This window comes from Myxine glutinosa, chromosome 2 (assembly GCF_964187855.1).
Source record: "Myxine glutinosa chromosome 2, kmMyxGlut1.1, whole genome shotgun sequence".
Classification (NCBI taxonomy): Eukaryota; Metazoa; Chordata; class Myxini; order Myxiniformes; family Myxinidae; genus Myxine; species Myxine glutinosa.
Genome location: NC_136262.1, coordinates 198,471,960 through 198,489,008, shown reverse-complemented (window position 1 = coordinate 198,489,008; position 17,049 = coordinate 198,471,960). Strand labels below are relative to the sequence as shown.

The following is a 17,049-nucleotide window of genomic DNA, read 5'->3' as shown; positions in this document are numbered from 1 at the left end:
GTGTGGTTGACGGAGAAGCAGCTCGCAGGAGATACCGTGACCGAGAACATCATGTGTGAGAAGGCCCGAGACATTTACGGGGATTTGGTGCAGCAGGCGGCGGGAACATCAACGGACAAGGCATCGGAAGTCATTCAAAGCCAGTCGGGGATGGTTTGATAATTTTAAGAAGAGGACCGGCATTCACTCCGTCGTCAGGCATGGTGAGGCAGCAAGCTCGGATGTGAAGGCAGCTGAAGATTTTATTATAACTTTTGCCGAACTGATACAAGCCGAAGGATTCATCCCCCAGCAAATCTTCAACTGTGACGAGACAGGGCTCTTCTGGAAAAAGATGCCGAGGAGGACGTATATAACGGCAGAGGAGAAGAGCATGCCAGGCCACAACTTGTTCAGAGTGCCGGCGATAGCTCGCCTTCTCTTTGTGGAAAACACGGTGAGATCCTTAACATCCAACAACTAATGGGACGCAAACGGGGCGCCCAGTTTAGCGGTACACACATTGATGAATCACCCTGCCTGTGATTCACCCATGACAGGTTATAGCTGGGTCGGGATTCAAACCCAGGCTGGACAGTTTAGAGTCAAGTGTGCGTACCTCCAGTCCAGGCCATCCTGCCAACTTGTATGCTGCATACAGGTGAAATATAAAGCACGAGATATTTTTATATATACTGTATATTTAAAAAAAAATTGGTGTGGTTTTTGGCGGGCTGGAACGGATTAATAGCATTTCAATGCATTTTAATGGGGAAATTTAATTTGAGAAACGAGCAAATTGAGTTACGAGCTCGGTCACAGAACGAATTAAACTCGTAAGTCAAGGTTTCACTGTATATATATATATATATATATATATATATATATATATATATATATATATATATATATATATATATATATATATATATATATATATATATATATCGTCACCTTCATAACAAAAGTGCCTCAGTCATTTTTTGCAGTTTGGAGAAAAAGGCAAAAAACCTGCAATTGAAGTGCAATAAATCACACCGCAGACTTAGGCAGATTAACATAAAGTGGTTCAGGAAGTTAACAATGACTTGGGCATTTTTACAGGTGTCACAAATGATAAAACAAGTGTGAGGCAGAAAATCTCAAAATGGCCAAAAAATGACCGGCACTTTTGTTATGAGGGTGACGATATATATATATATTGTTGTGGATATGAGGATTGTGTTTTTTTTATTGAGTTTTTTATTATTATTGCTTTATTCTGGACCCTCCTTACTCCAGTTATGTATAAAGGTCAAAGGGCGTCCCATAATTAGGTCATAAACAATCACGTCAGCCAATCATAGATTTCCCCCTTGTTGATAGTTATATCTTTATTATGTGTATTAGGGTAAGGCCTTGTCTTCCATTAAGATGACACTCCATTGCACCAAGTGAAATAAGATAGATTCCCTTTCATTCCCCATTCCCACTCCCAAAAACTTCCATTGCCAAGCCTCAATTGCCAATTACATCCCCTCCAAGCCTCCATTGCCAACTGCACTGGGCAGTTTGCCAGGTTTGCTACAGCTGTGGGTTGCTGATTTCGCCCCAAAACCACCATTGAACATGTGCTCGGGGCGGGGAAGAAGGGCGTGCCCGCCCATCGTCATCAAGGGCGGAGCCAGAGGGCTGTGCCGACCAATCAGGGCCGAGGCGAGCTGACCGATGGGCGTGTCCTGAAGGCCAGCGGCTTGATCGCCTGAGGCGCTATAAAAGCGCGCGCGCAAGAAGCAAGGACGTTGTTGAGTTGTGTGGTTGGACTGAGTACGAGACGAGTCCTGGAGAAAGCACGCGACGTACATACAGAGCAGCAGCAGCCACAGCAGCAACAGCGGCAGCTTCAGCAGCAGCAGCAGCAGCAGCCACAGCAGCTTCAGCCACAGCAGCTTGGGGCCTTGACGGCAGTTTTGAGCAGGGCCGCGAAGGAACGGCGGCTGCCAAACGCGCCGATCGTGCTGCAGTACCCGTGGACCTTCCTCTCCCTCCAGCCATCCACCTCCTGCCAGTCCTATCATCATTCCCCGCGTGAGTCTGTCCTTGTTTGTTCTGTCCCTGGGTTAATTAAGACTGTAGGTAAGCTAGCGTTGCACTGTCTCTAATATCTTCTGTACATTATTTTATTATCTTTCCTTCTCCTTGGTTACTTTGAGCGTGTATATAGTAGGAATAAATTTAGTAGTATTGCCAACCTTTTTGTCTTCTTCTTCTTCTTCACATCCGTGTCGCTTTTGTCTTTTCCATATTGAATATCTGTGGCGCGATCCGGCCAACGTTCGGGAATCGAGTTAGTCGGGGTAACTGTTCGGCCGCGGTGCCATCCGCTCGGCAAATCAACATCCTTATCCGCGGTCCGTAACAATATTTACACAGTCACGTGAAAAAGTAAGTACACCCCATGTAAAGTTTTGACTTTTTCAACATATTTCAACATACAGCTATTTGAATATTGACAGATAAAGGTGATATAATATAACAAATATCATGAAACATTTACATTTTGTAGTCCATTGTATAATTTAAATAAACATAAATGCAAATTTCACATGTGGAAAAAGTAAGTACACCCCTACATTTATCACTACTTCAAATACCTAAAATTAGAATCAGGTGCACCAGCTCAGGTGCAAATGATTAGAACATTGTTAGAGAGGATCTTGGAGGAATCTGTCTTATTTAAACCTCAGACATTTAGTTTGGTTTGCTCTTTGTTGTTGAAGTGTGTGGCGTCACCATGCGTAGATCAAAAGAGCTCTCTGAGGCCTTCAGAAAGAAGGTTATAGATGCCTACGAGTCTGGGAAGGGATTTAAAAAGATCTCCAAACAATTTGAAATCAATCATTCGACTGTCCGGAAGATCATTTACAAGTGGAGAAGATTCCAAACAACTGCCAACTTGTTCAGGCCAGGCCGCCCCAGCAAGTTCAGCCCCAGAGCAGACCGCAAGATGCTGAAAGAAGTCTCGAAGAACCCCAGAATGTCATCACGGGACCTACAGGTAGCTCTTGCCACTGTTGATGTCAAAGTGCACGAGTCTACCATTAGAAAGAGGCTGCACAAATTTGATCTACATGGGAGGTGTGCCAGGAGGAAAGCTTTGCTGTCCAGAAAGAACATCAGGGCAAGACTAAAGTTTGCCAATGAACATCTAGGCAAAGACCAGCACTTCTGGAACAATGTGCTCTGGACAGATGAGTCAAAGGTAGAGCTATTTGGCCACAGTACCAGAAGACATGTTTGGCAAAAACTAAAGACAGCATTTGCCCACAAGAACCTGATACCAACTGTAAGTGTAAAGCATGGTGGTGGAAATATTATGGTTTGGGGGCAGCTTTGCTGCATCAGGGCCTGGGCAGCTCACCATCATAGAATCCACTATGAATTCTTCATTGTACCAGAGGGTGCTTGAGGATAATGTGAGGCCATCTGTCGGAAAGGTGAAGCTCAACCGAAGGTGGACCTTGCAACATGACAATGACCCTAAACATACCAGTAAATCCACCAAGGAATGGCTGAAAATAAAGAAATGGAGAGTTCTGGAATGGCCAATCAAAGCCCGGATGTAAATCCCATCGAGATGTTGTGGGGGGATTTGCAACGAGCTGTGCATGCAAGAAACCCCTCAAACATCGCACAGCTGAAAGAATTCTGCATGGAGGAGTGGGCAAAAATTTCTCCCAGTCGATGTCAGAGACTGGTAGACAGTTATCAGAAACGCTTACTTGAGGTTGTTTCTGTCAAAGAGGGCAATACCACCTATTAGAGCCAAGGATGTACTTACTTTTCCCACATGCGAAATTTGCATTTATGTTTATTTAAATTATACAATGGACTACAAAATGTAAATGTTTCATCATATTTGTTATATTATATCACCTTTATCTATCAATATTGTTGAAATGAAGATCAAATAGCTGTATGTTGAAATATGTTGAAAAAGTCAAAACTTTACATGGGGTATTCTTACTTTTTCACGTGACTATATATATATATATATATATATATATATATATATATATATATATATATATATATATATATATATATATATTGTTGCGGATCTCAACGTCTGCCTTCCCCCTTATCAAGGGGGGATTAATCCCCTTGTCTTTTATCTAGCCGACGTGATCCGGGGCTATTACGTTCCTTCCGGTCAGCGTTGAATAGGGTGGTAGGCCGAATTATTCCTATTACCTAAGTACCAACGCCTCCCGGGAAGCATGGAAATAACCCCGCCCGAACCACGGTTTTAGTGGACACGCCGAGCGATAGCGAGCTGTGATCCGGGCCGTTAACAGGTACTAAACCCGATCCGAGCGGTTCCGAATCGTGCCACGTTTACCCAATGGAGGAAAGGACTGATACGGTCGAATCAGGAAAAACAGGAAGAACAGATTGGTTTATTATAATTTGTACAGGAAGGCCTCTAAAGGTGATACAGGAAGGAAGAGAAGTACACACAGAGAAGCTTATACAGTCTTAACTTATCCCTGGACAAACGGGCCCGCACACACACAGACACACTCACACGGGGATGTAGATGGTCAGGGTTGATGGTTCAGGGATGATGGTGTCCAGGCAGCTCACTCCGGTCCCTGACCCGTACCGTGGTGTAGATGGTCAGCGGCAGCGGCCAGGAACTCTCCTCGTGTTGTTCGCGCGGAGCGGACAATTACAGGGCGGAATGCAGCAAAAGGTAGGCTGGTGGTTACTGGCGACCACTGTCGCGTATGTAATAAATGCACTCGCGGCTCAGACGCGTACGTAATAGTCGGCGGCTCAAACGCGCTGCTTAATGCGCGTTTTCCTCACGTGGCCTCTTTATGCAGTTCTCTTGTAGCAAGTCCTCTTTCATGTGCGAATCGTGCCAGTCCTGGACAGTCTTCTTGCAAAGCGTGTATATTCCTTCTGGCCAGTCCTCTGCACAGTCCTGTGGAAGGGCTTTGCGTGCGCGTTTATATAGCGCCGCCCAGCGAACCCTCTGGAATTTGCCAGCCGCGCATTTACCACGCCCCTCACGCCATTTCACCCGAGCCCTGGTTGGTTGTTGGCTCTTACCGGCTCCGCCCTTGACGTGCTGCTTGACGTGGCCACACCCCGACCTCGCGCTCCTCCCCCTTTTCCGGGCCTACCTCGTGGCATTTGGCTGGTTTGAGCATCCTAATGCGAGGGGCAACAGCAAAAATGGGGCGCAGACTGGATGCTGCCCATCGAGGTAGATTTGGAGGGTGGGCCGCAAAATGAACGAGACCTAAGCTTATGATTTCTTTTACACAACGCAGTATCACTATTGGAAATGGCCTTATTCTCACATATACTATGACATAACTAATGTTCTAAGGTGGCCTACGTGTTGCATGTGGACTAACTATGGGGGCAAACCTTTAACCTTTAATGATCATTTATGTGATTTATTTATGGAGCCACGGGGCTTGCTTCGATCTCTCCACGGCATCAAAGTTTGAGTGTTTTCCCGTTCGTTTCTTTGTCAAATTTCCGCTGCGTATTTTGTTGTGTATGTGTTATTGTGTGTTTCTATTTGGTTTTGGTTTTGTAGTTGTTGCAAATTTGTGTGTAATTAGTCGTTTCTTTGTTCGCGCCTGGTGCGGCCTGGTGTCTCGTGCGGCCTCCTCGTCTCGACTTGTGCCCCGCCCCCTATATCTCGTTTTTCTTTCACCTCTGCTCCTGCTTTCTCAAATCCACGTTCTCACTTAGAGACTTTTCCCAGATTGTTTTCATGGTTTTGTTTAAATATTATTTAAATATGTTTAAACCGCAGCCGTGATGCTGACGCCGCTCCCCCCCCCCCCCACCCCCCAGAATTTCCATGTTTTAAACGTTTCCCAGTGTGTACCCTGGATAAAAATAGGTACGCCGTATCCCTGCGTGTCGTAAGAGGCGACTAAGAGGGTTGGCGTCAGGAAGGGCATCCGGCCATAAAAACATTGCCTCAAAAAGAGAACCATGACAATTACAACTACATGTGGGCAGGGTACAGCCCGAAGTGGAGATCGGTTTCTGAGGCTTGGGACATGGAATGTAGGGACAATGACAGGGAGATCAGGAGAAGTGGTGGAAGTATTGGTCAGAAGAAGAGTGGACATATGTTGTGTGCAAGAGACGAGATGGAAGGGAAGTGGTGTGAGAATGGTGAAGGGTCGGCAGGGACAGAAATACAAGTTTGTGTGGCAAGGGTGCCTGGAGGGCGTGAATGGTGTTGGTGTCCTGTTTTCTGAGGAGTTTGTAGACAGTGTGGTGAGTGTGACTAGAGTGAGTGATAGGTTGATGATGGTGAAAATGATGATTGGAAAGTTCTTGGTGAACGTCATCTCGGGATATGCTCCGCAGGTTGGTCGAAGCGATGAAGAGAAGGACAAGTTCTGGTGTGCGATAGAGAAGCTGATGGAAAACGTGAAAGATGAGGAAGTTGTTGTGGTAGGAGGAGACCTAAATGAACATGTGGGAAGGAGTATGGATGGTTTTGACGGAGTTCATGGGGGTTACGGATATGGTGTGAGAAATGGAGAAGGTGAAAGGATTTTGGAGTTTGCTGATGGAGCTGATTTGTTGATTTGTAATACTCAATTCCAGAAAGAGGATAATAAGCTTGTTACATACACGTCAGGTGGGTCGACGACAACCGTTGACTACCTGATGGTGCGTAGGCGAGATAGGGGGCACCTCCGAGACACAAAGGTGATCCTGGGGGAGGAGGCTGTTTCACAGCACCACTTGGTTGTCTGCGACGTAAGGGTGAAAGGTGCGAGGAGAGCTCGGCGGGTGAAGTACCAACCGAGAATGAAGGTGTGGAGGTTGAAAGAGGTGACAGTGAGGGAGGCATTAAAAGAGAGGCTGAGTAGGGTAGAGGATGATGTGGTTGAGCTTGAAAGTGGTTGGATGTCAATGAAAGCTAGTCTGTTGGGAGCCGTTGGTGAGGTATGTGGATGGACAAAAGGACCACCGAGGCACTCGGAAACATGGTGGTGGGATGATGAAGTTGGAAAGAGGATTGACGAGAAGAGGAAGAAGTTCAAGGAGTGGCAGAAGGCGAAGGGTACGGGAGCAGAAACAGCAGAGCATGAAAGTTATAAGGCAGCCAGGAAGGCTGCAAAGAAAGAGGTAGCAAAGGCGCAGGAGGCATGTAGGAAAATGTTCAGAGAACGCTTGGATTCGGAAGAGGGTCAGAAAGCAGTATTCAGGATTGCAAAGCAGATAGCGAAAGAGAGGTGTGATGTGATGGGGGTGAGTTGCTTGAAGGATGAAGTGGGACAAATCGTTGTCGACCCAGATGGAATTAAAGGAAGATGGAAAAGATATATGGAAATGCTGTTGAATACAGAGAATGAATGGGATGGCAACATAGAGAGTAACCCAGTTTTAGGACCGGCAGAGAAGATAACTGAGAAGGAAGTTGAGGAAGCGATAAAAGCAATGAAGGGTAGAAAAGCGGGAGGGCTGACGGGAGTTGTGGGAGATATGTTGAAGGCAGCAGGAAGTTGGGGTGTGAAGAGAATGACAGAGATCTGTAACTGGTGGTGAAAGAAGGCCGCATTCCAGTGGATTGGGAACTGAGTACCCTTGTCCCTCTATACAAGGGGAAAGGTGACCCTCTGGAGTGTGGCTCGTACCGAGCGATAAAGTTATTGGAGCATGGAATTAAGGTATTGGAAAGGGTGTTGGAGAGGAGGATAAGGAAGAAAGTGAAGATCGACGAAATGCAGTTTGGATTTATGCCAGGAAGAGGAACGACAGACGCTCTTTTCATTGTGAGGCAGTTGCAGGAGAAGTACATGGAGAAGAGGAAGAAGTTGTTTCTTGGGTTTGTTGATCTGGAGAAAGCATTCGATCGGGTTCCACGCAAAGTGTTGACATGGGCATTGAGGAAGTTAGGAGTGGAGGAATGGTTGATCAGAGTAGTGATGGCAATGTACAAAAGAGCGCGCACAGCTGTAAGGACGAAGGACGGGAACAGTGGTGAGTTTGAGGTGAAGGTGGGAGTGCATCAGGGGTCGGTACTAAGTCCACTACTATTTGTAGCTGTGATGGAGGTGCTGGCTCAGAACGTAAAGGAGGGTTTACCGTGGGAGTTGTTGTATGCAGATGATCTGGTGTTGATTGCGGAAAGTATGGATGGACTGAAGGAAAAGATGAACACGTGGAAGGAATGTATGGAGACAAAAGGTCTGAAGGTGAATATCGGAAAGACGAAGGTGATGGCAAGTGGTAAAGCATGTGGTGAGGTGGAAAGAACTGGGAAGTGGCCCTGTGCTGTGTGTCGGAAGGGTGTTGGAGTGAACTCCATTCAGTGTACAATGTGCGCTGAGTGGGTTCATCAAAAATGTAGTGGTCTGAGAGGGTCATTAACCAGTGTGGCAGCTACATTCAAATGTAAGGTGTGCACAGAGGGAGCTGCAGATGTAGGAAATGTTGAGTTGGATCTTGGAGACGGCGTGAAGCTGGAAGGTGTGAAAACATTTTGCTACCTCGGAGACATGCTGAATGGAGAAGGTGGATCAGACTCGGCAATGGTTGCTCGAGTGAGATGTGCATGGAAGAAGTTTCGGGACCTGAGTGGCGTGCTGATGAGGAGGGGAGTGTCGTTGAAGCTGAAGGGAAAGGTGTATGCTGCATGTGTGAGAAGTGTTATGATTTATGGGAGCGAGACATGGGTAATGAACGTAGAGCAGCAACGAAGGTTGGAAAGGGTGGAAATGCGAATGGTTCGACGGATGTGCGGAGTATCGTTGAGAGAGAGGAAGACAAATGATGAATTGCGAAAGATGATGGGAATAGAGCCTGTGATTGATGCTGTGAAGAGGAACAGGTTGAGAAGGTTTGGTCATGTGTTGAGGAAGGATGAAAGTGACTGGTTGAGAAGAGTGATGGAAATGAATGTAGAAGGAAGTAGAAGACGGGGAAGACCGAGAAAGACTTGGCTAAAGATGGTGGAAGAAGAAATGCGGGCAAGGGGGTTAACAAGGAGAGATGCAGAAAATAGGGCAAAATGGAGAAGATTGTCATGGGGACCGCAAGGCTAACCCCCGCTCTAGCAGGGAAAATGGCCTTAAAATGCATGTTGTTGTTGTTGTTGATCATTTATGTACATTCTCAGAACCGCAACAATATATATCGCTCAATAGTGCCTAAGCCTTTTAAATTAATGACAGTTATATACAAGTGCACATTCACATAAATAAATACAAAACGATCACCAGACATTTGAATACAAATAAATCAAACAATTCCGGCAGTGTATGAAGTTGGTAGTACGGCTTCCTCTTCTTCCTGATCGGCATCACAATTAACTCAGAAACGTGATGAATGCCACATTCCCCCACCAACATATATATTAACCTCCTTCCTCTCCTGCCTCACCCCCTCCCCTCCCCTTCCCTCCCTCCCCCCCAACCCCCCATCCACCCTCCCCAGCCCAGCAACGCCGAGTGCTTCTGCTAGTCTACTATATAAGAGAGCCGTTGTTCTGTCTGTCTGTGTTGCCATTTTTCTCAGAGATGGCTGAACGGATCTTCGTCAAACTTTCAGAGGTTCATCAGTGATTGCCTGGGAGTGTTTCAGGCAAAAAAAAAACGTTTTGATTTTTTTTTTTTATCCCTCTTCCATGCCTAAGCCTTTTTGATTATTGGCAGTTATAATGATATACAAGTACACATTCACGTAAATAAATACAAAAAAATTGGCAAACATTAGAACACAAATAAATCAAACAATTCCGGAAGTGTATGAAGTTGGTAGTAAGGCATCTTCTTCTTCCTGAACGTCATCATACTTAACTCAGAAACGTGATGAACGGAACATTCACCAGCATATATTCAACAAAAAGGTGAAATGATGATTTGACATTTGTGATGGATTCTGATTTGGATGTAATTGCTTTTCCATTATATTTTCCCTCATTTCAAATATGTTAACGTTTCTTTTTCCCTTGAGCAATGCCGGGTACTCCAGCTATAAACACTTGTATACTTTACTTGGGGTACAAATGCAAATACAACTTTGGCTGGGGGGTAACATAGGCTGTTGGCCGTGACCTCATAGGGACGGGGAGAGGGGCGTAAATGCTCTATGTAAATGTGTACCGTGTAATGCCACCTGGTGTTGGTGGTAGATGGTATTACAATTTCCTTTTTTACCTGGGCAACACTGAGGTTAAAGCACTCTTTGCACAAGTAATTTTTTCTCCTTCTCATCCCCCCTCCCCCAAAACGGAGGGGGCTGTCAAAGCCACCCCCTTCCCAAAAGATGTATATAGTCAGGTTCACTATGTTTTTTCGTTCAAAATCATGGTAGATTAGCAAACCTATACATTTTTGGAAACGTTATTACATGGAAAATCTGAAAATCAATGTTTACATTTGCCAATTCCGACCAATTCGATTCGACCAATCGACCAATTCCATTCGACCAATCGCTTCGATCGACCATTCGACCAATTCGATCAATTCGATTCGATTCATCGAATTCGATTTGATCGACCATTCGACCAATTCGATTTGCCAATCAATTTGACCGACCTTTGCTTGTGTGGAACGGACTGTGAAAACGATGCGGACTATATTGTCGGATACGACACACAGGACAGTGATGACGAACTCTAAATGGCATATTCTGTAATCGTGTATGTTTGATGCCATTGACTGCCTGTGTATATTTTGTCATTGACTGCCTGTGTAGATGTGAAGTTATACTGACTGCATGTGTATATATGATTTTGCTGACTGCCTGTGTATGTTTGGTGATATGAATTATTGTGACACATTGTGATGTTATTAACTGCCTGTACAAAATGATAACATGTATTTGATTATGCAACTTATCGCGAATATAAAGACAGTATTTTGCAATTCAAAACCTTTGATTCGTGTCTTACCATTCCCCATAGCACTAATTTGATACTTTCATTGGATTCCTTGTCCCTGAAAATATATGTTTAGTATATTTTAAAAAGTTTTTAGGGTAATTATAGGCAGAAATAGAACAAAATATGTATTTTACAGTGGCCATTTTGAAAATCCAAAATGGCCGCCATACAGGTATCTCTCCAAATGTAAACATTGATTTTTAGTTTCCTTATCCTATAACCTTTCCAAAAATGTATAGGTTTGCTAATCTACCATGATTTTGAACGAAATATAATTTATTGACAAAGTGAACCTGACTAATATCTTTCCCCTCACCTCTCACACCCCTCCCAACCCTCCCCCTTCCACTCCCCGCACTCTCTTCCTCACCCCTCCCTCTCCTGCCTCCACCCTTCTCCTCCCCTCCCCACCCCCGGCAATGCCGGGTACTCCTGCTAGTTTAGAATGTTGCAGCACCCATGTCTTGCCTTTGTTGGTCAATGATTAGCTACGCTAAGCATGCGGAATATTACAGCCAAGGTGAACTATTTTGTTGTTTTCACCTGACTATTGAACACAATGGATGGCAACATTAAAAATATATAATAGCCCTGAGTGGACTGATTGTCATCTCTTGAGGTTGTATTTCAGACCTGTGTTGATTTTGGCTCCCCCAGAGCTCCCCCCCCCCAAACCCCTGGGAGGCCCCCCTGATACAAAATGGAGGAAAAAAAATCTAAGACTGGGCGATCTTGTGGACGATCAGGTAGAAGGGCTGTTTCAGGTTTCAGAGCAATCGGTTGGTAAATAAGGGACGAGTATGGATCCAAAGTTTCAGGGGGAACCCCCCCCCCCCCTCCCCTCCCCTCCGCTCCTTGCCCCTTCCCCTCCGCTCCTTGCCCCCTCCCCTCCACCCTGGGAGCCACCATAATCCGCAATTGAAAAATCGAAGCGTGAGTGACTGTGCAGGCCATCGAGTTGAAGGGCTCTATCTGGTTTCAGAGCAGTCGCTTGGCAAATAAGGGACAAGTAGGGATCCAATGTTTGGGGTTTGACTCCTCTGCCGGGAACACCGATGATCTGAAATCGAAAAATCAAATCAAAGCTAACCGATTGTGCGGGCTACTGTCTTATATTCATGTGTCAAGTTTCAGAACAATCAGCCCGGTGATGAGGAAGAAGTAGCAAAAATAGCAAAAAGTTAACGGACAGACTGACGACCGACCATACAGACAAATATCCGGTCATCACGACCCATTTTATAAGTTGAGATGAGATGACCTAAAATCTCTGCTCATTGCCATAAAAGAAAACACAATAAAGTTGTCAATTATTGCAATCCAACACCGTTGATGGTATTTTCGACATTGTGGCAATACATGTCCACCCCTTCCAAAAGAAAGAAACAAGACCTCCTTCTCCAACCTTTTTCCAGTTCAAAGAAGTTAAATCAATGGTGGAATAGGAAACCTAATGAGGAATTGCACCCATGTTAGACAATCTGAGTCGAGTACGTAACCCCTCAGCATTCCTGATATCCAACCGAATAGTAATTTAGTTCAACAGTTTTGTAGTGGTAGTGGTGGTGGTAGTTGTAGTAGTAGTAGTAGTAGTTGTAGTAGCAGTAGTAGTAGTAGTAGCAGTAGTAAGGGTTTTTACTGTAGTTTACTAACGTAGATCTCATTTTGTGTCTCGTGTTGCAGAAGGGGTTGGTCCTAGGTGTGTACGAAAACTCGCAGGCATCAGACCCATTGCTGCTCACCAATTCCGCAGAGGATTTCAACAAGCGTGTACAATCAAAACTAAAACAGCAACTTTCTAGGTGAGTGTCATTATCCCATGTGAGTTGTTCAGCCTATCGTTATTGCCAGCCGGCCATGCACTTATCTCGATCACCTCGGTACACGCAACATAGGTGTGAGACATCTGTGCAGATGTCCTTGTTTTCTGCATGTCCAGAGTCATTTCTGAGATTGCGTTAAATGTACCGTTGAAAGTTTTGTGAGAAATTTTGGCTCGGTGAATTTTCAACAAGTTCACGACGTCATTGATAACAAACTACTATGCCAAGACACCTGTAAAGCAAGCATACAGTCTCTCCTTGGGTTCATTGCTGATTAGCTTGAAATAAATATTTGACCCATTAGTGAAATCATTTGTGTATTGCTGTTGTATACGTGCTGCTTCTTCTTCTTTCGTATGCAACGCATGGCTACGAGCTCCAGCATTGGCTGAGGGTGCGGCTGTACCGCTGATGCAATTCCCTCTGTAGGTTGTTGCAGGAATTTGGAATTTGGCCTACTCTTCACAAAGTAGATGCAATAGCTCGCTTGCTCTTCACAAAGTACACCGTGAGATCTTTTAAGTCCACCAAGTAATGCTGACAGATGGAATATTCAGTTTAACGTCCATCCGAGGAACGACACATTTATGCCTCGCCCTACCTGCGAGACACCAGGTTGACAGTTTGTAGCTGCGCCAAAATTCAAACAAAGGCTCGATGTCTCAGAGGTGAGTGTGGACGATCAGGTAGAATCGTTGTGGTGAGGTCAAGAGTGTGCATACCTCTAGGCCATCTTGCCAGCCCTTCTTTGCTTGGAGCCATTGTGACGATCTACCTGAGGGAATGAATAAAGGCATCAAACACCTGTTGAACTAGAATTTACTGGATATGCCAGAGATGGAATTGGCTGGGTGAGAACAGCTGTTAGCAGATGTATGCGAAGATGTTGAAACATAGGGGCAATACCCCTGGCGCTCGGCTGGTAGAATAAACAGTATACTGCACTGACAAGGTATTTTAAACCAATTTGAATGGTTGCTAGAAGACAGGGCAGCATGTAGAATCATACGAACAAAATCATAAGACTTTAAACAAGCAAAAAATAACTATTTTGGGTGGCAACTCGCCCCCCTCCCCCAACCCCGTATACCTCCTCACACCTCAATTTTTCTAATGCCTTGAACAAACATTGGTACATCACGGGTGATGAAGGTTGTGGTGAGGTTTCATCGAAATTGCGTGTGAAGTTTCTGAGAAGAAAGCAAATACCTATTTTGCAGGGTCAAACCTGGACCCACTTTGACCCCCGGTAGGCCCCCTTAGACTTCGATTTTCTTAGTGCCGTGAGCAAACCTCGGTACATCACGGGTGATGATGGTTGTGGTCAAGTTTCATCGAAATAGTGTGTGTAGTTTCAGAGGAAAAAGCAAATTCTTATTTTAGGTGTCAAACTTGGATCCACTTTGACCCCTGCTAGCCCCGGTTACACCCATATATATATATATATATATATATATATATATATATATATATATATATATATATATATATATATATATATTTGTTTTGTTTAATGCTGTGTACAAACTTTAGTCACAACACAACAAATATCATTTGTGCCAAGTTTGGTCACAATCCCTTCAGCGGTTTCGGAGAAGAAGTTGCAAGTGTTTACGGACTGACTGACGGACTGATGCGCCATTGCATAAGAATTTGCTTCATGGCTGCAATCAATAGATGGCAAACCACAACACCATTACCCCAGTCTAAAACATGCCCGTCAAATGGAAACAATCTACAGAAAGGCCGCTCCAGACGGAGATGTAAATACTTTGTTGAAGTCTCAACATCATCTGTCATCAAAAATAATGGTGTGGTAAAGAAAATGAAAACCCCAGTACGATAAGGTCTCACCTTTGTTCATTGACGTCGTATATGGAATTTGTAATCGCCTACAAAGCTTTTGTTGTAAGGGGATGTTGGCCTGCGCACCTGTCAATTGACATTTCCATTTATTCTTGCAAAATGACCCTGCGTAGTTGTAGTGTTGACTTTGTTTTAAACTTCCAGCTTTTGCTTCTTTTTATCAGATCTGGATGTCCCTTGAAGAAGGGGAAAAGCAGGACTTTCCATGGACTTGATGAGGTGTGTGCAACTTCCAAGATTTTTGGGTTGTTTTCACAGTGCTGGAAGATGCTCCTGAGGTTTGGTGTTGCAAGAACTTGAGGGCTATAGAATATTATTAGTGTGTTTTGTCTTCATTCTCCTGAGGATCGAGACAGATTTGTCAAAACGCATGAACATATACACTCTTTCTGTGGTTGCAGGAGTTTGCGGCTGTGGTGCTTGTCGGCCTCGGGAAACAATCTCCCGGAATTGACAAACTGGAACACTGGGATGAAGGAAAAGAGAATGTGCGAGCTGCTGTAGCAGGTACTATCTGGAATTTTAGTTCTCATTTGGAAGTTTCATAACCATTAAAATGCTTTGGATTTGTCAGCAATATGCCAGATGCCCACCTGTGTGTGCGTTGCACTCTACTTCTGCACGAAATTACTTTTCTGAGTGATTTTCTAAGAATTACTTTCATGAACAGGATTATAAATAATTATATTGATATATGTGGGAAAATTACATGCCCAGACCAGGAATGGAACTGAGGTCGTCTGGAAAACCGTACCATTGCTCTGCCATCTGAACTATTTGGGCGACCCTGACCTGATTTTCTAATAAATTAAATATTGTGCATGTACATCTAGTCGACCTTTGTCGTCATTGTCAATTAAGAACATTATTACCTCGGTGGGAAGCAGGATGGTAAAGCAAGTAAAGGTGATGGCAAGTGGTAAAGCATGTGGTGAGGTGGAAAGAACTGGGAAGTGGCCATGTGCTGTGTGCAGGAAGGGTGTCGGAGTGAATTCCATTCAATGTACAATGTGCGCTGAGTGGGTTCATCAAAAATGTAGTGGTTTTAGAGGGTCATTAACCAGTGTGGCAGCTACATTCAAGTGTAAGGTGTGCACAGAGGGAGCTGCAGATGGAGCAAATGCTGAGTTGGATCTTGGAGACGGCATGAAGCTGGAAGGTTTGAAAACATTTTGCTACCTAGGAGACATGCTGAATGGAGAAGGTGGATCAGACTCGGCAACGGTTGCTAGAGTGAGATGTGCATGGAAGAAGTTTCGGGAACTGAGTGGCGTGCTGACGAGGAGGGGAGTGTCGTTGAAGCTGAAGGGAAAGGTGTATGCTGCATGTGTGAGAAGTGTTATGATTTATGGGAGCGAGACATGGGTAATGAACGTAGAGCAGCAACGAAGGCTAGAAAGGGTGGAAATGTGAATGGTTCGGTGGATGTGTGGAGTATCGTTGAGAGAGGGGAAGACAAATGATGAATTGTGAAAGATGATGGGAATAGAGCCTGTGATGGATGCTGTGAAGAGAAACAGGTTGTGATGGTTTGGTCATGTGTTGAGGAAGGATGAAAGTGACTGGTTGAGAAGAGTGATGGAAATGAATGTAGAAGGAAGTAGAGGACGGGGAAGACCGAGAAAGACTTGGCTAAAGGTGGTGGAAGAAGAAATGCGGGCAAAGGGGTTAACAGGGGGAGATGCAGAAAATAGGGCAAAATGGAGCAGATTGTCATGGGGCCCGCATGGCTAACCCCCGCTCTAGCAGGGAAAATGGCCTTAAAATGCCTGTTGTTGTATTACCTCGCACGCAAAACGAAAAGTTGGGTGAAGCGATTGGTTCACTTTGTCTATCTGTCTGTACATGCCTGTGTTTGTTCGAGGAAAAACTTAATTTCAATTTGAATTTTATAATTTGAACACGACAGAACACGAATCGCCTTCTTGCCAACTCCAGTTTTGCAGTACTTTGGACAAAATATTATGCCATTTTTCGCCATCTTAACCAATCAAATTTGGTGACGGCTCGTAGGAAATATTGATCGTGCTCAGAAACGCAAAGCAAGAGTTTAAAAGACCCTTGCCGTGTCATTTGCTCAAGCCTATATGGGGTAAGGTGTTCTTTAAGTTCTCAAGTTACTACGACAATCGTCGTATGATTGATGAACATGTAGCTTTGGCATGCTAATGTGTGTACGCATCACATGTTCATGCTGCCAATCCTGTCTCATTGTTCCTGTCGTAGTGAAAAGATAGTTGTGGTTGCCCAAGTTCGTAGCTGAAGACAGCTGTTTCCATATGGCATGCGGACAACCTGGAAACATGAATTTGTTTATTGTGTTTCTCTCTGTAGCTGCAGCTACTGAACCAGTCAACAACCACACTGAAAAAGCAAGCCATGTAACCCGGTATTGAGGGACATCTAAAAAGACCAGACTCTTTCTCCCTGCAGTCGAGGAAGGGATTATTATTTTTTGATTGT

The 17,049-nt window shown here is 44.6% G+C and overlaps 2 protein-coding genes across 4 annotated transcripts in view; one reads left to right on the top strand and one right to left on the bottom strand.

The window, feature by feature from the left end:
- Nucleotides 1-17,049, bottom strand: part of ST3GAL5 (ST3 beta-galactoside alpha-2,3-sialyltransferase 5) — a 1,112,943-nt gene that overhangs the window by 53,895 nt on the left and 1,041,999 nt on the right. The window lies entirely within an intron of this gene.
- LAP3 (leucine aminopeptidase 3) overlaps nt 1-17,049 on the top strand; it is a 45,682-nt gene that overhangs the window by 5,520 nt on the left and 23,113 nt on the right. For all 3 annotated transcript variants that reach the window (XM_068106486.2, XM_068106485.2, XM_068106483.2), the window contains exons 2-4: nt 12,581-12,699; nt 14,751-14,805; nt 14,988-15,093. In XM_068106486.2, the coding sequence (XP_067962587.1) occupies nt 12,581-12,699; nt 14,751-14,805; nt 14,988-15,093 (280 nt within the window). The remainder of the gene's footprint in view (nt 1-12,580; nt 12,700-14,750; nt 14,806-14,987; nt 15,094-17,049) is intronic.